At 45.2% G+C, this 25,412-nt stretch overlaps 1 protein-coding gene across 2 annotated transcripts in view; it reads right to left on the minus strand.

Annotated features, from left to right (window-relative positions):
- Positions 1–5,486: 5,486 nt before the first annotated feature.
- Positions 5,487–25,412, minus strand: part of SLC25A33 (solute carrier family 25 member 33) — a 99,047-nt gene continuing 79,121 nt past the window's right edge. For both annotated transcript variants that reach the window (XM_054009008.1, XM_054009007.1), the window contains 6 exons: positions 22,169–22,348; positions 16,644–16,721; positions 14,187–14,287; positions 11,715–11,781; positions 9,564–9,847; positions 5,487–7,626 (listed from right to left, as the gene is read on the minus strand). In XM_054009008.1, the coding sequence (XP_053864983.1) occupies positions 7,424–7,626; positions 9,564–9,847; positions 11,715–11,781; positions 14,187–14,287; positions 16,644–16,721; positions 22,169–22,348 (913 nt within the window). In that variant the 3' untranslated portion in view covers positions 5,487–7,423. The remainder of the gene's footprint in view (positions 7,627–9,563; positions 9,848–11,714; positions 11,782–14,186; positions 14,288–16,643; positions 16,722–22,168; positions 22,349–25,412) is intronic.

Here is a 25,412-nt window from a genome sequence, read left to right on the forward strand (position 1 = left end):
CTCCACGCGCTCCCTCGCCAGCCAATCCTCCGCCGGTGACCTTCGCCGCCGCGCTTTGTAAGCGCCGCTGCCCGCCCCTCCACACCGCAGCGCACGCGCCGCTCCGCCAATCAGCGGCGGGCAGAGGGGGCGGGGATCTCGGAGGCTTGGCGGAGGGGAAAGCATGAAAGTGACTCATGCTTCGGAGGAGGCCCCCCGGCTCCTGCGTCTGCAGCGGCTGGCCGGGCCGGAACGCGGAGGTGGGCGTAGGAGTGGAGGATGCAGCGTGAAAGGCCAATGTCGTGCCAGGAGGGGCTGTGACTCGGGGGGGGGAGAAGGCGGCGTGTGTGTGATTCAAGCGCGCAGCGGCTGGCATGGCAGGAGGAAGAGGAGGGTGGTGGTCAGAGAGCAGCACGGATGGGGGTCATTCCACGCACAGGGAGGGTAGAGTGGGAGAGGGAGGTTGTGAAATGAAATGTTAAGATCGTGCGGAGCAAGGGAGGCGGCGAAGAACGTTGCGTTACTTACAGGGACGGCCAGCGTGACAACCCCTCTCAAAGTCAAACCAGTTTCCCTACCTGGATTGCAGATGTTAGGTGAGTGAAAGTCAGAGGATAGTGAAGAGCCAGACTGCGGCTGGCAGGGGCTAATTCTGGGCATTGCACTCAGCTTGGATTGAAGAGTGACCCTGTTTCCTTTCCTTTCGGGAAATTTTACATCTTGGGTACTAGCCTGCGGCTTATAAACAGTGGAAAGGCCCAGAGGCGCAGCCCCCTCCGGTTTTCAAACTGGCAAGATAAATCTTCAGGAAGTTTCTGGTCTTGGAGAGAAAAATGACATGAAAGCATACTAGTTTTGCTTGACAAATGCAGGTTAGTTATAGGTCTCTTCTACAGCAGCTGAGCACTGACTTTCAGAGCCAATGGCTGGAGCCAGTAATTTTATTGAAGAGTAACTGGGGCAGGGCCTCCTCGCTCCTGCCTCTCCTCAACTCCACATATACCTCAGAGACCTTTTTCCTGGTCAAACACCACGTGCAGTGTATTTACACTATTAGTTTCCACTACCTCTATACTCTATACTGTGCCAGAACTCCAACCCTCCTGAAGACCCTTCAGCTCCTGGGGCAAGGAGGGAAAAGCGCTTTCTTTCCTTCCTGTGCCTTTTGTACCATCTGCCTAATTAGCCCTTCAGTTCTCCTCAGTCCATCAGTTTGGCACAGCTCTTCTTAATGAGATCTGCTCTGGAGTAATGAATTAGAGCTGCTGTACCCAGCAGTCTGTCACACACCTCTTCCCCCCCGCCTCCCTTACCGGAGGTGCCTCCCTGTGGAGACTCTCTATCCCTCGGGTGATCATCTGGGTCACCCTTGTGGAGTCTGGTCAGTCTCCACCCACAGAAATCATACTTCAGGGGAGGAGGATACCCCCACAGCTCAGGCTTAGCCCACAAGTCTTCACACCGTGGGCACATGGGGGAAGTGCTCACAAGATTCTCTCCCTTTATCCCCCTGATCACTCAGGGCCTCAGGTTCTCCCAACTCTCAAAACTATGCCTGGGTTTTTCTCCTTAGGGCTGTGTGGCAAGCGACTTCATAGGTCCCCCAATCTCTACTAAGGAGTTTGGGATATTTCCCCCTGTACCTCCTTCCTCAATTCCTATCCCCGCAACCTCAGTTTCCCAAAGGTCTCTCCTTTCCTTCTGACTTAAGATTTATTGTCTAGAGGCTTCTATGGCTTCTCCTTCAGGCTCATTCTCTTCTCTCCCCCCTCTGGCTTCCTTTTCCCCATCCTGGGATTCCCTATACCGCCTTGTTTCCCTATTGGGAAGGGATTCCAGTCAGTGCCCAAAACAACCGGATAGGGCAGCCCGTCCACTACCTCGACCTGTTTCCAACAAAACCTCCCACGAAACTCAAAGGGCATCCAGGCCATAAGGCAGCAACTCTTATCCTCATGGACTTACTATGTTCATAGTTGCTCCTAGAACAGGGGTTCTCAAACTGGGGGGTGGGACAGCTCAGGGGGTTGTGAAGTTATTACATGGGGGGTCACAAGCTGTCAGCCTCTACCCCAAACCCTGCTTCGCCTGCAGCATTTATAATGGTGTTAAATAGATTTTAAAAAAAGTGTTTTTAATTGATAATGGGGTGTCGTATTCAGAGGCTTGCTATGTGAAAGGGGTCACTACTACAGAAGTTTGAGAACCACTGTCCTAGAATCATCCAGCGGGACTTCACCAGGTCCCTCCAGACCAGAGAGCAAGCTGAGGCTGTATCCACAAGGCCCCTCCTGAGTTTCCTCCCCACCATAACTGAAGTGTAAACAGTTTGTCCATTGCTTCTCTCTAGTTCCAGCCCAACTACAACACTCACCAAACCACAGTCCATGTACAGGCAATCCCTTTGTGTGTCCCCATCACCTATCTCTCTCTTCCCTTCCTGCTGAGTGTCTCTGGTCTGCCTCCCATGCTCCAGACCCCTATACGGTTGTCCTTCTTTCCTGGGAAAGTCCACCTCTGTGCATTCCTCAGTTAATATCACGGCGGAATCCATCAAACCTGGTAGATGCTTCCTGACCCACACTCGTATGTTCTCAGGAAGGCCCTGAAGTATCTCTTTTAGCACCAGAGCTCCCATTATTTCCCCTACAGTTTGGGTGTATGGTCTCAGCCAGCAGATGACCCAGTCTGCCTGCCTTTGGGTGAATGCCCAGGACCATAAACCCCCAGCCCACCGTGCAGATCAGAACTTTCAGTGGCACTTTTCAGTGGACAGCCCGACCTGCTCCAAGATGGCTGCCCTCACTGCCTTGTAATTCCTGGCCTGAGCCTCATTCAGAGCCATATAGGCCACTTAGGGGAACCTGGGCCCTGAGGCTGGCTCCCTATTCCAACCTGCACCCATAGCTACCCTCTCAAAAGTGCCCAGAATGCATCAGCATCATCAGCAGGGCCCATCTTACATAGGCCCTAGGCCCTGTGTCTGGTTACCATCCCCCATCATAGGACTCACCACTTTCTGTAGGAGCTGCTGCTACATGTTGGGTTGTTCTCTTATGAAATCCTGCAAGCTTTTCTGCTGTGAGGCCTGCCTCTCCATGTGATAGGATTGTTGGAAACTTTGCAGGGTCTTCTCAGTTTCTTCTTGCTGTTTTACCAGCAATTGCAGGGTCTCCTCCATCATCCAGGCCGCCAAATCTTCCTGCTGGCTAAGATCCCAGACAAGCCCCCATGTGTGTCAGGGCCCTCTCTCTCCCCTGCCTTGCTCAAGTTCACACACAATTCAGAGACCTTTTTCAGGTAAAACACCCACAGTGCAGTTTATTTACAATATTCATCTGCACCACCTCTATATCCTCCCTCCAGTCCTATGGAGCCCTCTGCTCCGAAGGCGAGCAGGGAGTAACAGTTTCTCCCATCCCACTTTCTTCCTGTGCCTTTTGTACCATCTGCCTAATGGCCTGATTAGTCTCTCAATCCTCAGTCCATTCAGTTAGGCACAGCTCCTCTTAATGAGGTCTGCTCAGGAGTCAGTGATTAGAGCAGCAATGACCAGAGTGCTGGCTCAGATATTATTTCCCAGCACCCCTCTGGCTCCCTGCTTTTGACCTTGTGACCCTGTTTCCTCATTTGTTGTCCCGCCTTTACTTGAACCCTGGATTTAGTGCTTCCTCCTCTCAGGCTGGGAGAGGGGACTTTGATACAGGCAGGCTTGTTTCCTTCCCCCTCCCCTCTCCCCAAACTCAATAGGTGCTATTGCCCAGGACTCTGTCACAGTACCTCAGCCCAGTTTACGGCTGTGAAAGGCAAGTGGCACCTGGGCTGCTGCAAGTGGGGCAGCTCTTTGGCTGAGCAAATGTTGTGCCTTTGGCTATAAAGAGGGTCAGTTCAATAGAGAGGTGCAGCCTAGGATAGACAAGAGGGGCTGCTTTTAAGAAACCGGCACTAGTTTTATGTTTTTCAACTTCTGGACACCCATATTTGGCCTAATTTTCCAGAGGTGCTAAGTACCCACAGTTCCCACTGACATCAAATGAAATTCCAGGTGTGAGCAATTTTGAAAACCAAAGACCAAGCTGTTTCAAAAACTGGGCACCCAGAACCAATGGACAATCAAAAAATTTGGCTGAGACACCCGTATTCTAATTATAGCTCTGACACACTCCCTCCTTCTGGCATTGGTCAAGTCACTTATAATTTCTGCCTCCTTTTTCTTCAACTGTACAAGAGATAGATTCCTGCTTCATAATTATGGCTGCTTCCCTGTGAGTACTAATGTTTTCACCCCTCAGCTCAGAGAGCCGAGAAGTGATATGAAGCAGGACCACAAAGACAGATGGGGATAAGGCAGAACATAAAAGAAAAGGGGAATAGAGAATGGAGTGAATAAAGACTAAAAATCTTCAAAGTTGGAGGAAATCCACTACTTTTCAGAGGAGGAAAAAAAAAAAGACAAATGAAGACTGACCACTTCCTCTAGGCACTACCGTAATATATAACCACTCATGCCAACAGCCTTGTGAGGAGCCATGATCCATCTCACCTGTAGCTGGATCCCCGGATCCCAACAGTTCCTATCAGTTCCATCAGCTACCACAAAAATTAGACTTACAGGAACTGGCATCCTGAACCCCTGTACAGCTTGTTTTAACCATTCTCCTACAATGGGTGAAATCCTGGCCTCACTGTTGTCAATGGGAGTTTTGCCACTGACTTCAGTGGGGCCAGGATATTACCCAGTATTTGCAACATGGTGCTACGAAGCAAGAACCTGGAAGTGAAACAAGTGACATCGACTAGTATATTTTCATTGCCGAAACAGAATGAATTTTTAAAAATTAAGACCGCATCAATTGTGAAAAAAACATAGTAAACATCTCTGCAAAAAAAGGAATCCCCTGCCTTTTTAGGGTATTTTAACGTGGCTGTCCCTTGAACTATTTCCAGTCCTTCCCTCCGATAATGGAGTTAAGACTTACAGAAGCAGACCTCAGTGAGAGACTACTCACAAAGCATGACGTTAAAATGTGTATAAATCTTTACAGGATTAGGGCCTTAGACTTTTATTGAACTTTTTGGATTTTAGTGTAAAGAGGAGGGAATAATTTAAACTTGAATTGATCTTCCAACAGCTGTCAACATAGTATGTTCAATCCCCATCAAATTATTTGCCAGGGTCATTAGTAAAAAAAAAAACCAAAACACCTTATTGAATAGGCTTAGTTATTTTAAAAAACCCTTTTTGTAATCTCAAGTTTTGAGCCTTTCAAGCAAGCCACTAATTTCCCTTTTTTTTTTTTTTAAAAGGGAGGCACCAGCAGCCCAGACACTTGACTAATGCTGTAAAAGTGAGCCAATGTACATGAAAAACCGGAACAGTTTAAGGAAGCAGATCTCAGATTCAAGTTTTGAAGGAATAAGCAGCAAAAATCTTTTGGTTTCAGAACTGACAGTTTTGATTCCCAAAAAGGTTTTAAAGAGAGACAAGAAGCAAAACTATTAGAAGAGTCCTTTCACAATTTCTAGTTTATTCAACTCTTTCAATTTGTTTTATTTTAAATTCAAACCAACGTTACATTCTCTCCTTTCCAATGAGCCTCTGCAGGATTTAATAAATTCTTCTATAGTTACATTGGGCGTCATCTGTTGGGTACATATGCTTCACTTTCCTCCTACCTCTGCAATTGTCCTCAATGTGGGCGTAATTATTAGCATCCAGACTGGCATTTTGTTACAGACACAGAGTGGGTCAGTAATCACATTTCTAACCATCATGCTTATTCTCATTAGCTTTTTACAAGCAGACAGGATTCTAGAGCCCTGGCCTCACTCATGGGCTTTTTCCTAACAATTTGTAACACCCTCCCAAGTCTGAGTTTGCTTGAAGTTAGCGAAGTAAACACTGGTATATGCCCAAGAATTCAACACCTGCTGAAGTCACAGGCAGCTCAGTTGTTCAGTTCAGCTGTAGAAAAGACAGAAGATGATCTGTCTTGCACTGCAGCATTTGTCTCAGCTGTCAAAGCAAATTACACTAATGAGTACAAGAACATAGTGGCCAGTCCAAAAGGCAAAACCAAATGTAACCTTTAAGTCCCCCCAAAATTATCTAGAAACACCCAGCAATTATACCTGGACAGTGATATCTAGGCCACTGGGTGCTACAACAATATAAATGACTGCTTAAGTATAAGCACATTTCAATAGCCCCATGAAAGGATTAGAGCTAATGCACAATGTGTAATTTGAAATTGAGAGGCAGAAGCTATGTCATTGACTAGTGGTGAAAGATGACCAAAGTGGTGGGGGAGGAACCATTCAATCTGGTCTCTTTGGAGCACATGAGATTACTGAACCTACATGAAGTGGGGTGAGAACAGTCCAATAGGTTGTACTGGAGTAGGAGATCTGTATCTCTCCATTTTTAACTTTATAAATTATTTCCTTAAGTCTCATTACATAGTTTTATATGGTTTTTACTTAGCCCAGTGAGGTAGCAAGGGTTATCAGGAGGTAAGATGTGCATGATTGCATTCCAATCAAGTTGCTGTTCCTCAGGGGCAAGTCAGATTAATAATTATTGATGACCAATTAAAACGGTTTAACTCCTAAATATTGCACCAGAAAGTGGCGCTCTAGAGTTGGCTTCATATCTTGAAGAATTTGTACTGATTCCCCCATGCCATTCAGAAAAGAAGAAGTCACCATTGGAAATGAGGAAAGTAATAGATTAGAGAAGACTTAAATGATGCAAACATTCAATTAGGTGCCCTCCCATGAATAGTTTAAGTTTCTCTCAGGGAAGCTATTTTGCTTACCCTTTACAGGAACGTCTTCCGATACAGTGGCTCATCCAGGAGACTCCGGCATGAACATTTTATACTGGTCAAGTTGCGTGTTACAAAGCTGCCTCACTGTGCTCAGTACCTCATTCTGAAAGCTCACATGGGTGATGAATATTACACCCATGAATCAGCCACGAAGCACACTGAAAGGTCTTAGGCCTCAATACTATTGGAAAATGATATTTTGTGACACCAGTAGTAGGAGGTCTCAGTTTCAGACTCCAAACCAGTTCCTCTCCCACTTCAATACAGTTTTAATGACTATCAATCCAAGAAACTTCTCAATAGCACAGGTACATATATGCCACATATACCTGTGCTTAAAGAAAAGGACAACCAAAACATACAAATTAAATAGCATGATTTAATTTAGTAGCAGTTTAATTCTGAATCATCTCTCCTTAAGTTAAAAAGTTATAATTAACTATTAACGTTAATGAGTTGAAACCTTCCAGAAAGCATGAATCCAAAAGGAAAAAGTGTCCAGCAGGTGATCAGAGACTCATAGCTATTCTCCATCTTCATCACCTGCATCAGTCTCTTAATGGTTATTTGCTCAATGTCAGTTTTTATTTTCCAGAGGATGCTCCCTGGCTCTGCTACTTAGTGTGGTCTTCCAACAGGTACACAATTAGCTCATAGGTGGACAACACAATGGCTGTGTTTGGTATCTGCCTGATGAGCTGCGCAAAGAGTCCTCTATAGAAAGCCAGGTAGCCTTCCTCACGTGCTACCAGACGAGCCGTCTGAAAGAAAGTCTTGTATTTTGTGCCTTCCTCTCGCAGTCTTGTCCGTATGACCTCTGGGGGGAGGGGGGAAACAAACAGAGCACTAGGTTAGTGTCTCACCTACACTTACAAACCCTGGAGTCGCAGGCACTGCTTGCCAGACAAGGCAGGAGGTTAAAATTGGTTTTCCACTTCCATGTAACACCAAACTGCACAATAAATGGATGGCTTGCTTATGAGGGCTGTTACTCCTCTGTTTCTGCTCACCTTCCTCACGCTGTGCTTTGGAAAGAGGGTGCACAGTTAAGTAGGTCTGTGCTCTCCTCAAACTGGCGTATGGGGTGAGCTGCGGCTTGGTGGCATTTACCATGAAACGGAGGGAAGCCACTTTTGATTTGGCACAGCTATGGTGTTGTTCAAGGCCATAGCTGTGATCAACCAATGCACTTGGGCGGGATTCCAACTGATTGAACTTGAGAGGCGGCTTGCAGTACAGTGCTTTCTGTGAGGGGCCTGGACCTCTGAAACAAGCTTCCTCCTCTGCTCCAAAATAGCTGGGGTCCATTGAACGTCAGAACAGCTTGCAAGGTGCACCAATTTGTGTGGGCTGCTGTGGTGGGCGGCTTTAGAGAGGAATCAGATTTGTGGGGGAAGGATCTGCACGGTGTGTGGGCTGTTTAGCTTTATGGCAGCGGCACCTACTGCCTTAGGAGCCACTTGTAATTTGTATAAATCAAAACACGCCTTCTCCAAAAGGCAGGCTCTCTTTGGCTAAGTCACCCTAGATTTTTTTTTCTGACCTGACTCATTTGCACATTAATTTATATACTGTTCAGGTATGATGGAAGTCAAAAACAGTTTCTGTACAGTTGCAATGAAAAACTGGCCTCATATAATCTGTCTGGAGCGCTGTGATAGAGAAAGGCTTCTTATAGATTCAGAACATTGATGGCAATATGAAATCTGTATGTAGCTGCATCCATTAAACAAGGTACTGAGGACAATTTAAAAAGGAAGAGAAAGGCCTGGAATAGAATTAGTCAAGGATTTGGTGAATTGGATTTCATGGTCTTTTTCTCCCTCTGCTCTTTTCCATTTGTGATGCGATCTGTTGCCTAAAAGTTAGTGCCAAGAATGAGATAAAAGCCCAGTGTGGCATTTTCATGGTAGCATCTAAGGGTATCAGACTAAGAATTCAAGCCATGTTAACAGCCAGTATCTAGATCTAGGGCTTTGATTTTAAAAGGAAGGAGAGAAGTTGGCAGAGAGAGATGTGCCAGGAATCAGACTGATTTTTCCATAAAGCACAGCATACAGCGGAATAAAAAAATACTGCTGGATAAGGAAAAGAGAATCATTGGCATTTTAGAGCCAGCCTCATTGCCCTGTTTCCATCTCTCACTTCAGCATCTTTCTCCATACTACCCCTTCTGTGTGGAATACCCATCAATTTTCATTGTCTGAGGGGAGGGTGAGGATGGCTTGTCCAAATCCCTGCTAAACCCCTCTGCTGAGCTGCCTACAAGAGGTAGGATGGGCACCTAATTTAACCATAATGACACACAATCCAAAATGCCGCAACCTTGTCATTCCCCAGCCCTTTCTCTCTCTTTGCATCTCTTCAGGACAGAAACAATAGTCTACTTGTTCTGTAAAACACTTCGCTCACTTTGAGTTCTACATAAATGACTGGAGGTAATAAAAACGAAACAAACACACTCATGCTCCAAAGAGCCTGTGAGGAGCTGAATGAGGCTACTAGTGAGAAACGGGGAGGGAGGGAGCAGAGTTAGCTTTCTGTAGCAAACCTCCTTCAGCAATTAGCTGTTTAGCTAGTTTGGGCGAATGGGAACAATGCTGAAGATCTGGGTACATAGACAGTCACTGCAGTAACATGGCATCTGTAGACATCCAGATTAATAAGAATATGACAGCACTGTCAGCCATAGATTGATACAGACTAAAGACAACAGCTGTTCTACTGAACTGGTAAACGAGGAGTTTAACATACCATGCGGATAAGCAATACAGGAGGCACAGCCCTTAGAAACAGCAGCAGCAAACATCAGTCCAAAAAAGTTTGTGGAGGTCCTCTTGGTCCCATTAGTAGGGGAAGGGGGCAGCTGGACGTCCTTCAGGTGCTTCTTTAAACTTTCATAAATAGCAAAGCAGATAATGGTCTCCGAAATCCCAGCATACGAGGCCGTCAAGCCTCTGTAAAAACCACGGACCCCTTCTGTCTGGTAAACGTATCTAGCACACTGCAAAGCATTCATCGGCTTTGAACCCCTGACTCTAAAGGGAGCAAATTAAAACAGGGTTAGAACAAGGCAAAACTCAGAGGTTCAAAAAACTGCACAGACATTACAAATGAAAAGTGACCCAGGAGAAACAAGAATGGCTCTCTGCTAAGTGTAGCGGCAGGAATTTTCTAGGAATGCCGTGCAGAGACTTTTAATGTTCCTTTCATTGCTTTTGGCATTGTAGTCACATTTCAAATGCCAGTAGCAGGACTGTAATGCTAAATGTGCACATTTGGCTTTTCCAATCAGATAATACATGCTTGTGCTAATCTTTCCAGCTCCAGTCCTGGCTCCCCGTCATAGTTTAGTGCAGGGGTAGGCAACCTATGGCATGCGTGCCAAAGGAGGCACATGAGCTGATTTTCAGTGGAACGCACACTGCCCTGGTCCTGGCCACCGGTCCGGGGGCTCTGCATTTTAATTTAATTTTAAAGGAAGCTTCTTAAACATTTTAAAAACCTTATTTACTTTACATACAACAATAGTTTAGTTATCTATTATAGACTTATAGAAAGAGACCTTCTAAAAACATTAAAAGGTATTACTGGCACACGAAACCTTATATTAGAGTGAATAAATGAAGACTCGGCACACCACTTCTGAAAGGTTGCCAACCCCTGGTTTAGTGCTTTAACAACAGCACTATGGAAGGAGCATTGCTTTTTATTGAACTAGCAATTTCCTTCCGGTCTGGTTGTGGCAAGGCCAGAGACAAAGGTCTGTATGTGGAATGATTCTTCAGGTAACAAGCAGCATTTTGTTCAAAGGTGCCACCTAGTGACTTACTGGAGTTAAGCTTTTTAAATAATCTATAAGCTGCGTAAACCAACATATTTTCAAATACTTCTTGGTGAGTAATCTCGGTATTTTAAGGATCTTTCTGATCTATCACCCAACATATTCCCAGGGGGAAAAAAATGTCTATTTTAAAAAGTCACATTATTAATGTAACCTTAACTATAGCAGAGCTCTCGCTGTGGTACAATCCCTCATAGCTTTCACATCCATTAGTGACAGTGACTGTGAATCATTCAGCTCAAAGATTTTACTATCAATTTTTACGTAAGACTATCCTCTGTCTCTCTAGGACATATGGTTAGGAGTAATAAGGTATTGAAGGAAAGCCAAAGGACTTTAAACGCTTGAAGGGGACTCTAATTTCATAGAACAGTATAATGGCAATAAAACAGCTTCAATTATAGGAGTTTAAAAAACTTTACATTGTTCAGAACGTAGCTAACGGGCAGTTATGGAGGGTCCTGCATTACTGAACTAGCCTAAGAGAATATAAAACCCACTTCTGTATGATTTAGAGCCCATGTCAGTGCCTTGTATTGTCATATAGGGGACACAGATTGGATGCTCAGTCCTGACCTTTCCCTCGTTGAGCCCTGCCTGAGTCTCTCACTTAGGTACTTGTGTGACCCTCATTACCAAAGTATCCACGTGCCTCACAATCTTTCATGTATTTAGGTTCAGCACCACCACGGTGTGTGAGGTGGGGAAAATGGAGGACTGAGGCAGAGAGAAAGACTAAGTGACTTGTCCAAGGCTACACAGGAAGTCTGGGGTACAGCTGGGAACTGAATGTGGGTCTTGAGTCCCAAGTTAGCACCAATTGGACCACCCTTCCCCTCCTCAGTAGTGACCCCTCTTGTCAAATTAAGATACAACACTGATAGGCTTAAGCTGTACCCTGGTCATCTAACAGGACGGTGACTCAAAGGGTCTGGGAGTTGAATGGGACAGGGAATAGGAAAAGGCATCAGTGATGCCAGAGCCATAGATGGAATGGGCAAGAATGTGCATTTTGGAGCCCCTCTTAATTAAGATGGCACCAATTTCTCTTGGTCGCTTACTTCCGCTCCAGCTGCATTCTGGTTTTCACCATCCATATAGGGTTCATCAGGGAATTTGTGACAAAAGCTGAAAGACAGAAAAAAACAAAAAAACAGCGTAATTAAGTGGGATTGGTTGCTGCAATAACCATGACAATTGCTAAGCTTTAATGCTCTGTAGTCCCATAGGCAAGTTTCTATTTAGAGATTTCAGAACAGGAAGTGTAGGGAGGGAGGGAGTCAGTCAGTCAGTCTGGAACCAACACATTGCTACAGAATCAAAGCAAGTTCCCCTTGTGAGGTATTCATTCTCTCTACCATAGGACTTTGTGAAGCACTAAGGAATGGTATGATTATGTAGCCCATGTTACTGTAAACAGCCTTCTATGAGATTTAATATTTATGGATGGGTTTAACTTATCCTTAGAGATACAGGGAAATCCATGAACCAACCATCCATACCAGATAGTCCAAGACCCTAGGTGGTGCTGTTGAGCTATCTCCTTAACTGAACCCATCCATGCTTGAGATAATTTGAGAATGGTTTTTAATGGGCAGTTCGGTGACTTAGGTCTGAGTAAGCTGGTGCAGTCATCCTGCAGTAAGTTTTCCCAGAATAGCAACGTACCTTCCCAACATGGACAAAAAGAGAGACTAAAAAGAATATAGTCTAAAAACTATTATGATTGAGGACTGGCTGATTTCCATTAAAGTGCACATTTCCTTATTGTTCACAAGAGCATCATTAGAACATCCTCCTCCTTCTGGTCTGCAAATGGCAAACTTATTTTCAGAAGAAACATACACAAAGTTTTCCATAGTAAAAGGGCTCCTACATAAGATGAAATATACTTCAGCACTAGCACACTCACTCGATATAGTACCACATGAGACGTTAGTAACTTCACTTCTTCCCACCCCTGAATCTTTAAGTCACAATTTCAAAGGCACTTATTATAACACGCAAACGGTTTTCTTTCCCCGGAACGATGAAACATTGCTGTCATTGCTCAAGAACTGCAGTGCTTGGTCTATAACAGGGTAACATTTCTTTAAGACTAGGATTGTCAAAGGAGCCCAAGGCCCTGTCTATACACTAGCTGTACTGCTTGAACTATTCCGGTAGAGTCTAGCACTACAAGCCCCCTAGTGAGATGCGTTTATACTGGTAAATCTTATTTCTGTATGGGAAGGAGAATAAACTAGTCCAGAATAAGACATCTTTATATTGGTATAATTGTGCCTACACTAGGAGCTATGCCAGCTTAAGTATTCCAGTAAATAGTTACAATTCTCCCCCGCTTTTCCCCCCCACATTGTTTTACTTGTGTAACTATGTCGACAGAGCAGGCCTAAGGGAGTTGTGTGCCCATTTCCCTTGGAAAGCCCCACAGGCTTATTTGAAAATCCCAGCTTAAATTCCTTTTTCCACTGGGTAACCCATCCAGTACGTTTCAGAATGTGTGACATATTGGACCCTCTGCGGTATGCCAGTAGTTAGGCATTTCTTTATGTGGGGTGACTACAGCATGTACAAATCTTATGTGGATATTCGCATTGCAGGCTCCTCGAGTTTTATTTCTCCCCTTCCAAATACTTTACGGTGACTTTGAAAGTGTCCTCGTCAAAGCTTCCCACAACTATGTTATACAACTGGTAAAAACAACCCTTGTTTGGAATTAATTCCTCCCTGGTTGAAACTGATACTCAGTTGTGTAAGTGGAGAGCTGCAGAAATAAGGTTTTGACTAAGCCTCTGCATGAACATTAACTTCTAGTTCTGCAAAGAGGGGTTCCTTAAGAATCCGTAGAGAAACTTGCCAAGTTGCCTCCCTGTTTTGAAGAGAGCTGGACGTTTCTGGTCCAGCAGAGTTGATTTTCAACAGTCCCTGAACTTTGATTCCTTAGGAGGTGCCCTGCCCATCATGGTTTCATGAACTCAGCCACCACTCCTGATCTCAATCTTTTATGGAGATCATTTGCTGGATAAAGGTTTCTTAGAAAGAATGCCCTTCTCCGTGGTGAGACCCAGCAACACAGTGGGTGCACAAACCCAGGGAGACCAAATGAACATTTTCAGAAAGATCTGGGCAATTTTGCACTATAATACGCAGCTTCGGTTTTCATTTGTGTTCTGATTGATACCTTGGTATGCTACCATATCAGGCGCCGTTGTGCAGGGTACTAATACAAACATCGTTCCCTGTTTTATGCTTCATTGCCAACATTTTCCACTGCTTTAGCTGGGAAATGTGCTTGAGGCAGCCCTAGATGGCACCTATACTATACAGAGTACCATGTTGAAAGAATTAAGGATCTGATAGATAAAACTTCTTCATTGCCCTCTATAAAGAGGTTCTTGGGAGTGGAGTGGAAATGGTGCGTGACGGATTCTGAAGTAGGATCGACACAGGTAACCCGTTTCTGGAAGCACATTTGTACTATGGCAAGATAGCCCGGGAGACAAAGGGACACCCTCCATGCGATAACATACCTGCAGAGCCTGCTGAGCAAATGTGCACAATGTTGCTGTTGGGCACAAAAATGCCATTAAATCGCTCCTTGGCTTTGGAGTAGCATGCAAAGTAGACCGCCCTGTGCCAGGAAGAAGAGAAGAACTCGCTACAGAGGATAATCTACAGACATGCAATTCAAACCAGTCACTGCTTTCCTCCCATAGTCCAGACCAACGAGGTAGACCTCAGAAGGGCCTCAACATTATTGTTTCCATCTGCAAGGACTCAGCCTGCCAACCTACACCAGGACGCCTGCCTGTACAGCCACTAGGGCATCGTGCAATTCATAGCTTCTGTGAGCCAAGCTCACTGTGCACATCAGGGACTCCTTGCATTCCTCCATTCCACCCATTCTATTTCAGGGACTCCCTGCAACTTCCCCACTGCTCCCTTACGTGTAGGGCTCTAACTCCCATGTCCTTCTTTCACCTCCTCAATGCCAGTGGCTCTGCCTGCCCCCCATTCCTCCCTCTCAATCTCCCCCCTGCCACCAGGGGCTCCAAGGGTCCCCCCCCCATTCCTCCCTTGGCAGAGTGTCTACCCCCCATTCCTCCCACTCCCCCCTCCCCACCACCAGGGGTTCAGAGTGTCACCTCCCCATGGCAGGGGCTCTGTGTACACCCCTATCCCCCCAAACTAGGATCCCCCAATTTCCCCTCCACCAGGTGTTGTGTGCTCCCCATTTCCCCTTTGCAAGGGTCCCATTCTTTCCCCCCATGCCAGGGCTCTGTGCATGCCTGATTCTCTCCCCCCGCTTTCTTTTTGGTCTTTCTGTCTGGGAGATAAATCATTCAGGGTATCAACACAGATGAAATACAGGTATTGCTATCCTGGAAAGCGTTAATGGGTGCCATTGATCAGTTTTATCTGTAGATCAGTGCAAAGGTGCTTGAAGCTGTGGCTAGTTTAAACAGATAGTCAGGGCTCCCCATGTCCCTCGTTTTCCCCCTTTTGGTTTTCCAATTTCCCCTCAAATAGAAGTTTTGCAATTAATCAGATGCAGCATTGAACAGTTACGGCATTACATACATAGACAAACAAAAAGTTGAGCCTAGGCCTCGTGAAGTTGGCCAATTAAATCCTGAATGGGAAGTAGCGTAGTCTTGCACACAGAGCACAGGACTGAGGAGTCAGGGGGTATGTCTCTCCCTGCCGAGGGAGACAGACATGCACTAGTTCTGCTCGAGCTAGTGTGCTAAAAATAGCCCATGCCGCAACATCCATGCTGCTAAGCCACTCGAGTTTGGACCCACAAAGGTCAGATGGGTTTGTACCGGGCTGGCTAACCTGTGCCGCAACATCCACACTGCTATTTTTAAGCGCATTCGCTTGAGCAGAGCTAGCGCATGTCTGGCTACCTGGCTTGAGAAGGGTGCTCCCAGCTGCTAGGTGACTAACCCCAGCTCTGCCACTAGCACACTGAGTGACTCTGGGTAAGTTGCTTAACCAATCTGCACCCGTTTCCCTAGATGCCATCTTCCTGGGGGTGCTGTGAAACTTACTCCATATTTAAACAGTACTTTCAGATACTCCCAGGGCAGTGCTAGATAATATGTTAACGTGAGTCTGCAGATTTTTTCCATCCCCATATTTTTATTTTCCTAGTCTATGCCCAGCAAGTCACCTATTCTTGATATTCATTTAAAAACCTGGTTCAGTCTACATACTTTAAAAAAAAAATAAAAAATGGACTCTTGTACTAACAGAAACCCCTCTTTTTATGCAATACTCCACCAATCTCAAGCTCCCTCTCCGCAGATCAGTTACGTGAAAACAGTGTGTGAAACTGATAATGAAAAGCAAGGATCATAAGGAGCAGCCTGGATACACACACAGAGAAACAAAATGTACAGAAGCCAATAAAAATGCCAGAGAAAGCCAGATTTTTAGGCGCTGTAAACAGAGGCACTCGCTTTCAGTCTGCTGGTACACCTTTTCCCAGGGAGAAGGAGAAGGAAACAGACAAGGAGTTGAAAAGTGCTAGGCAAGTACTAAATAAGATTAATTCACACTCAGCTTTGACTTGCACACCTCAAAAATAATGGCTTGAATTTAATATATTTATTTGCGTCACACTTGCATGGCACTTTTTTCATCCATAGATCTGCAACTCCTTTACAAAAAGGAAAGAGCTTCAGTAGCCCCATTTCACAGATGGGGTAACTAAGGTATACAGAAGTTAAGCAACTTGTCCCAAATCACTGAGTACATCTGTGACAGAGCTGGAATTAGAACTCAGGTCTCCTGTCTACTAGACTATGTGCTCTTATCACTGGCCAGCAGTTAGTTCATAAATGAACCATTTGGGCATTTTTTAAACTAGTTTAATAAAAATAGAGCATTTATAATAGTACAATCTTTGTGCCACAGCCTTAAAATAAACCTTTTTTTTTTTTTTTTTTTTTAATATGAACTGAACCCTTTAAGATCTTTACCTTGATGGCGCCACTCCAACCAAGTTTGGACCCAATCCTCGGAAGAGTGACCTTGGTCCTTCTTTCTCCAAAATTGACCTAAAAAAATAAAAGTGCAAGATCACTGACTACCTCTTCCGGTAGACAATAACCATCAGTCACAAATCAGGAGAACTGTGGTAAAAGATAACAGTATTAAAAAACTAACCTATTCGCTATCAGGCTGTGCTCTTTGGCAGAAAGCTGGCTGATTTAGCTATTGGCTTGAAAAAGCAAGCTAATGCGATAGATCTTAGGGGTATTACAGACAAATCTGCATTTGTGTCATATGAGAGCAGCTTAATAGCTCAATTGCTTGAAAGCTATTGGGAACTGGGTTATTAAAAAAGTTAATGGAGATCACAAGATAAAAGTCAGTTCTGAAAGACAAAAAAAGCGTTCATTCTCTCACAGCTATTCCTTCAGGGGGTTGCTTTTGTGGGGAAGTGGAGATTTCATTGAGAAGCAAAGCTGTGTGGGGTTGAGAGGCCTTGCTAAACGGTGCACCCCATCCCTTCAAATGGGTCACCAGTGGGGGGCTAATGAGTATAGGAGGCTGTGTTCCCTACCCCCTCTGCGGTCGGAGTGACACTGAGCTTTGGAACCTTTCCTAGTCCGAAGTCACCAGGCATTACACACTCTGGTTTAGGCCTCCTAAGCAGACGCACAGAACACTGCAGTTCCAGTATTGTCAATTCCGAGCATTGAAAAAATCATGCGTTTGATATTGCAGAGCTTAAGTCTGCCTTAAAACTCATGAGATTTAAAAAAATAATGTTGGGATTCATTTTCTTTGCCTTCTGGGTTTTGAACCTTTAGGTTACACCTGGATCACGTTTTCAAGCTTTTCTTTGCAATTATGATGGCCAGAAATGTATTTTTCTAAAATGAAAGCTGAGATTGTCCCAGTCACTAGACTAAGAGCTGGAGCTTAAAGACAGACACCAAATATAGTGAGAGTTGGCAACACTACTGAAGATCAGTCCAAATTCTTGACCCTGAGTGTCATTTTTCCTTCCCATGATTTAAAACCAAATGGGTGAGATGAGCTGGCACCAATATAAAAAAGGGTAAATGATTTGGATGGCCCCCTGGGGACCCTGCAAGTTTTGTACAAGTCTGGCTCAAAAGCGTCCCTAGTGGAGAGTTTGATTCCAAGCAAGAAGCCTTGGCACAGAGGGACATTTATAAGAAAGAAAATAACGATTGAGCCCTAGTAGGTATCCATGGATCATATTTCACCCATCAGCAAAAGCCACCTACGTTGCCATGGAGCTGCTTTGGATTTTAGTACGGTGACCTGCGAGGCAGTAGCGGCCCTCCTATTAAAAAAATCTTTATGTGAAAAACATGCGAGGAAATTCAAACAGCTCCTGCTTCCAAAGGTCCTTCACACATGCCCATTCTTTTAGTTGGAGTCTCCCATTTTGCAAAGTTTACTTTCCAGGTCATTAATGCTGCTGGCAACGTTTGCCGCAGAGCCCCAAAACAAGCTCATTAGAAAGCTTCTGAAACGCATCCCCAAAGCAGAGCCGAATATTCTGGGTAAACTCCGAGGCTAAGTGTCTCCTAGGAAACAGATCCAGGGATTGCTTGTTCTTTGTCACTTTAATAGTCACGACTGTGGCTTCCAGCTGAGGTGACTCACCAAAATCTGGTTTACACACAAGCAGCTTACCCTTCTGGGAGCATTTTCCATTCTGAAAGGTTCCACAGGCAAGTTTAACCCGGTCTGTCCAGAGCATTTATTTTCTTTCTAGCTCTAGCAGTCAGTGTTTTCATAGCCAATACACAACTCCCCGGGAGCAATTTTCCAGAGAGGCCTCTGGAGGCTTTTTCCCTTTCAGTGGAATTACTGATACCCCTCAAAGCACCTAGTTCACCCACCCCCAGCTCAGCAGTTTCAGGAGAGAAGGGCAGAAGGAATTAATGTAAAAGACCCAATTTGCTCTTCATCCTGCTTTGGGAGCTGCAGGATGACCATATTTCCCAAAGAGAAAATGGGACACCCCCAGCCGCTTGCCCAAGGTGGGCCCCTCCCCTCCTCACGAGGCTGTCATCCGTCGCTGGAACCCTGAGGAGGGCCCCGTCAGGAGGCAGTCGCCTGTTGCTGGAACCTTGCAGGGGGCCCCCTGTCATGCTGTCACCTGTCACTGGAACCCTGCCTGGGTGCCGCTGGCTGCCAGCTCCAGTCCCGAGGCCTCTGCGGCTGAAGCAGAGAATGTCATGGAGGTCTCTGGAAATCACAGAATCCGTGACTTCTGTGACCTCAACGTAGCCTTAATCATGAAGAATCAGGTTCTGAACAGTATGACTCCAACGATATAACTAAGAAAAATGCTGAACAAATCCATGCTCCCTCTATACTCCTTCATCCAATATTGCTATAGAGAAGGCAATTAGTCTTGGAAGGAAAGTGCACTCCTATTTATAAGAAACGCGCTTCAAATGTGGTCTCTGAAAACTTTCTTTGGTGGAGGTGGCAGCATGCAAGGCGTTTACACTTTCCTTGGAGAATGTGCCAATTTACACAAAGTCGTGGTTAACTGCAGCATCAAGGGGGTCTGATTTCACCAAACTGGGAAAGGGGAGCCAGCGGCAAGTGTACACGGTCGCTTTAGGAGAGTGCACTGAGGTCCTACATGAAAATCAATCATTATAGACACTGAAGAATTTATTGTCTGTGAAAGACAAACAGTATGATCGAGTTGCAAGATTGCTTCAGACATCTGGAAAAGGAGCCAGGCAAGTGACTGAGTTTGAGCAGTTGCTGAAACGAAACGAGATCAAATGAATCAAGACCATAAACACTGACTTTAATGAGTCGATAAGGATGGTAAAAGGCTGACCCAGTTTTATCCAACTTTCTATCTCCTCTCAAAGAGCAACCCTAAAAATGAGAGTGGGTGAATACTATCAGGAGAGCTGGCTACCTTGAAATGGTTTGATTGGACTCCCTTTTAATCAGGATTGCTTTGTGTCGCAGGAGGGAGGGGAATTAGATGAATCCAAAATGCACTGATTTGCTCCAGTTACCTTGGTTTTGCATTGTGTACTGCTCTAGACTCAGCAATCTGACAAAAAATATTATAAAGGGAGTCTTGGCATTTGGAGGATGGGGTGTGGGAGAAGAATTGCTCATCTAGAATACAAGATTCAAGTTGTGATGTGACACAAGCCACACAGTTCTGCAGAGGACTTGATTGCCACTGTATTGTTATGTAATTCATGCAGCTTCACTGGGCAATGTGCCAAATTTATCAGTATTACATAAATCAACCAACGTATTTTGCTGGGCTTTTGGGGGGGGGGGTGTGCACCAAAATGCCTGATGTAAACAAAAAAAATCATGGCACTAAAATAAAGTGCAAATATTTATTTGCAAAGATCCACAAACTTGGTGCAGATTAGACTTAGACTTTGCTTTCTTCAGAAATGCAGCAGCAGAGACCCAGGCCTGGGCCTCAGGGTTATTGGTTAGGCTATACAAAACTGTTCGCTTGGGAGCACTGGCTTGCCTTAGATCCAATCTTCTTTTGTTGAATGTATGTCACGAAAAGATTAGGCTGAACAAACTGCTGCTCCTACCAGTCTGCAGAGGCATCTGACAAACATTGGAAATTTTCCAACAGGGACATGCAGGGGGAGTTCCAACTCCCAGCTGAGGATTTATATGGGAATGACAATGTAACGTGCACTGGCTGAAACCACACATTAGTAGCAGACAGAAGACTGCTCACTCGGTCAGAAATAGCACAAGAGGAGGAAAGAATAGGGCTGTCTGAGGACAGTTCATGCCGTGTTTTCTAGCTGGACTGCTTTTGTGAAAGACGCTGTCTCCTTCCTTTTCCTTCTCCTCCCCCATGAGTTCCAGGGTGGAATGTCACAATCAGCACCTTTCATAACAGTGCAGAGAAACCCTCATTTATACGCATTCACCAGCATCCTACCTGTACCAGAAAGACCTCCAAATTCAAAAGATCACCCTAGACCTTCCAACCCCCAGGTACTGAGCCAAGATTACATCATTTGGATCCTGTTTGCATCAGTTCAGGTTCTTGGACAGAAACCAAGTCTCATCTAATTTGAAGCACGTAGCTGGGAATGTAAGAAGGGGGATGTGCATGAATGATGTGGCAAACGTGAAAGATAGGAAGCTTGTTCTGAATGTATAAAATGGATTGTTAGTTTTATCAATCTATTGTTTCAAAGAGGCTGGGAAAAGGATACCTGGCAGCCGGGGCGCCACTAGAAAAGCTCAGTCTTGAAGCTGCCAATTCTGCAGTTTTGGGCAGAATCTAAGCCTCAAAAGAAAGACCGGGATAGATTGCTTTGAAAAGCAATCCCAAGTGTACACCACTGCGCTACTGCCTGCAAACCCAGAGCAGCGGCGTGTTACACACCCCTTCACCCCCCAGCATAGAGGGGATCAGAGGTTAGTTTGGACCATTCCAATATTATTAAACAACTGCAGCCTAATACTCTAAAACACCGTGCCAGTCGAGCAATGCAAGGCACCACACGCTATGGCCTTTACACTCTTCCCTTCTTCACCGCTTGATGGGCTCTTGGGGTTTTTTTTTTGGGGGGGGGGGGGGGGGTTGTTTTTTTTAAAGTGAGTTTTAGGCCAAGGCCCCAGCCTATTTGATGGATGGATTCTGCCCATCAAAGCAACTGAACACCCACCCACACAGGCGGGAGGGAAGCCTACAAAACTTTAGAAAGGTGGGTACAGCCCATCAAAACAAAAGGGACCGACTCCCTGAAACAGGGGTGGGGCAGACCCCAGTTAGAGTGACAGTCTTGGAGCCCACGGTCCCTAGAACAGGTACACAGCACAGAGTAGCTGCAATGAAAGGTTTTTCTCCCATGCTGCTCCGGCTCTGAACTAGGACTGACACTGGCTCCAGAGATGAGGGAGGAGTTCTGTCTCCGTGGCTCACTCAGTCTTTCAGTAACACTGCCAAGACAGGGGCCTAGCCAGCAGGACTTGCCCATCACACTGCTCAGGTGCAAAAGACTGAGAAACACGAGAAATCCAAAAGAATGAACAGGGCAAGAAACCACATGTTCTGAGCTATAGGGAATGCTACGGAGGAAAGGCATATTTTTAATACTGTTCCTGCAAGCGGACATACATATCATCTGGCAAGAGAATACTACCGACTCTTGATCCTTGAGGCTTAATACTTACTGGAAAGCTTAGAGCCAATAAGTCTATTTAAAAATAATACCTCCAGACACTTATCCAAACCAATACTCTTTGGAAAACTTCTCAGTGCGGTTTTAAATAAGTTCCTTTGAAAAGTCAAAGGTAAAAATACATCTTGTGGAAGCAAAGGTTAATTCAATTTTTCGGTTGATGCTGAATACATAAGGCCCAATTCCCATCTCACACCAGTGTGAATCCAGAATGACACCATTCAAGTGTCAAACCACTGCCAACGAAATCAGAGTCAAGTCCATTGGTTGCACAGGATGCTATGAATGACAGGAGCTGTACTCACTTTAGAACCCGGAGAAGTCCAGGTGATACAGATGTCGGCCTGACCATTCCTTCCCCACTGATCGTCCCCAACTGGACTTGAGGATAGTAGACAGTCCGGAACGCTAGCCTTGAAGACTGGAGCCTGGTCTTTATTACTTCTAAAGGACATGTAACAATGGCACCAACTGTACCCCCACACCTGTAGGGCACAATGCAAACAGAGTACAGTGTCAGCAAAAGAATGTCACATCAAAACACCACCATATGTAACAAGCAAAGTCCTTTCCCCTCCCTTCTCCCACCACAAGAAATAATTACAATTGTGTTTATGTCAATATCAGGAGAGAGGAATTTTTGGCATGGGGCAAAAGAGGAGGGTTCAGAAAGAGATTCAGGAGCACACTCTTCCTTGTCTCAAAAAGATTTAGTGAATCATTTTCTACTCAATGCTTGCATAAGTTACCAGTGGCACGAGGGTTCTGAAAGTCAACGAAACACCCACATCAGTAGCAACTGATCAACTCTTAGTCCCGTGTTCTATGTTCCTGTTTGTCCAGGTCACCCGCTCTTACTGTGCAAGAGAATTTGGTTTTCTTGAATGGAGTGGGGTAATTCCAGTTTTTAGTTGGTCACTGGAGCTATTACAAACAAGACTCTAGATTTATGTCCTTGAGGGATTCTTCCATCAAGAAAGCCTAGCTAGAGATGGTAAAAAATAGCAACTATAACGGACTGGGAGGTCTTGTGCGGAAAGTGATGTGACAAAGCCTTCTCTCCTTCAGTCAGTCTAGTTTTAAAAAGCAGTTTATACACTCTCTTCTGAGAAGTGGTAGGTGGAGGAATCTCAGACCTCCAAGTTAATCAGTTTCCCTGAAGAACTAGCAAATATTTGAGAACAAGACCGGGGGCACGAGAGGGGGGTAAAAGAACAAGCTATGTGGTCAAATCGGATGGATCCTTGACCCTGGTCTGGGAAGCTCATACGTAATTTATATATTAACGAACTGTAACACCTTTACTAACAAAAAAAAACACAACAAAAAAACCCATGGATTCCAAGCCTGTGCATTAGCCCCTATTCAAAAGGGTCAAGAAAATCTTGTCCTTGACACAAACTGTTGCCACCTGATAGAAAGAATCAAAACAAAAAAAGTGTAATAAAAGCATTTAGTTTTATTTCAGTTTGTCGATTGTTTTCTCAACTGTAACCCCATGTGCTATGGTTGCTGCTCTTGTTGTTCAACTCTTATTTTCCCACTGTTATCAACATGCTGACAAAACCCAATTTCTGCTTTAGTTTTGTTCTTCCTTTTTTTGACTAACAGTTTCTTCCTGTTAGCAAATGGTAGAGAGAGGACTTGTTTACTTGGGGACAAAGGAAAATTAATCTGAATTAACTAATGGGGTGAATTTAAAGTTAACTGTATTAAATCCTTAAGTGTACACACTCATTCAGAATTTAAGTGACCTTTTCTCAATTTAGCTTAATTCACTAGTGAACAAAACCAAATTAAGGCCACTTAAATTCTGAATGAGTGTCCACCTAGGGATTAATGTGCTGTAATTAATGCACTTTTAATTCCAAATCAACTAAAGGTTTGAATTTCTTTCCTGAATGTCCATGAGTAGACAAGCCCTTAAAGGTGTGTCTACACTGCATCGTAAATCCAGATCAGTGGGATCCAGGCTAGTGGATCAGTGTTTCCAAGCTGGTGCTTGAGCATCCTCACTGCATTGTACACCTGGGTTTACAATTGCTGGACCAGGGTACCACAGCCATGCGAATGTCTGTCCATACTGCACTACACAGACATTCTGACTTGGGTCTACAGCTTGAGCTGCATCCACAATGCAAAACGATAGGGGGGTGGGTTACAGCCCGAAGCCCTAGCAGGGTCCTGAGTGCTTGCTGACATGAGTTAGACTGATGTGTGTGTGCGGACGAAAGGAGGGCTTGGGCTCAACCTGAATCAGCCTGGGCGTAGCTGCAGTGCAGGCATACCCTAAATCTCAACCTGAGCCCTCCCAACATGCTAGAAAAATTCCACGGCCCACTTATGCCACAACAACTGATTTTCTGCATATAAAAACCAGGACCAGCATGAGTGGGTAGCAAGCAGGACAGTTGCCCAGGGCCCCATGTCACAGAGGGCCTTGTGAAGTTAAGTTGCTCAGGCTTCAACTTCAGCCCCCGGGCGGCGGGGTTCGGGGCCCCCGGGCGGCGGGGTTCGGGGCCCCCGGGCGGCGGGGTTCGGGGCCCCCGGGCGGCGGGGTTCGGGGCCCCCGGGCGGCGGCCCCATGCGGCGGGCCTTTGGCTTTCTGTTATGGGCCCCAGAAAGTCTAATGCCATCCCTGCTTGGCAGATCCCCTGAAACCTGCTCATGGCCCCTCCCAGGGGCCCCAGACCCCAGGCTGAGAACCACTGCCCTAAGGGACTAGCAACTACTGTGTATACATTGAGCAATGAACACCACTAACACACACTACTGATTGGGAAACCCTCTGAAAATGAATGCACTTTAAAACAAACAAACGTGATTAAAAACAAGGATAGTTGATTACAAGATGTAGCTGGTTCATTTATTTTGACAAATGTTGTTTACAATGATTTACCCTAACAGTTCACTGCATGCTAGCAACTGTTTTTCCCCCCCATAGTACATCTTGTGTAAAGCTCCAGTAACATGTGTAACCTTTCCAGTAAGCTCACACCACCACTCTGCTATAACATCTTTACTGAGAAGTGGGGCAAGGCTGCTGGTTAGGACAATATGCAAGTTTGTGGCTCAGAGAGGTTCTACTGCTATATAAGTGGTTTGGGGCATCAGGGGGAGGAGGAAGATGATGGAGATTCAGAAAGCTCTACATCTTGCAGACAGACTAATTCCACTGGCTGTATGAAGCAGTTCCAGAGCTGCCACAAGGGACTAGTGTGTTGCATCTCACCTTACATACATGCTGCTTCTTGCAATCATGCTGGAGCTCTCTGCTCTAGAATTAACCCTTGCCAATAAAGCAGTGATCAATGGAGGCAGTGTGGCCAAGTGACTAGACCTCTGAACTAGGACTCAAAAGAGTGAGTTCTATTCTCATCTCTTCCACTGGCTGAGTGACCTTGGTCAAGACGCATCACCCCTCTGTGCCTCAGTTTCCCCATCTATAAAATGGGGATGATACTTCCTTTGTAAAGTGCTTTGAGATCTACTGAAGAAGAGCGCTACAAGATATTATTATAGAAGCTAGCTAGGATGTAGAAGGGCCAC

This window comes from Malaclemys terrapin, chromosome 19 (genome assembly GCF_027887155.1).
Source record: "Malaclemys terrapin pileata isolate rMalTer1 chromosome 19, rMalTer1.hap1, whole genome shotgun sequence".
Lineage (NCBI taxonomy): Eukaryota > Metazoa > Chordata > Testudines > Emydidae > Malaclemys > Malaclemys terrapin.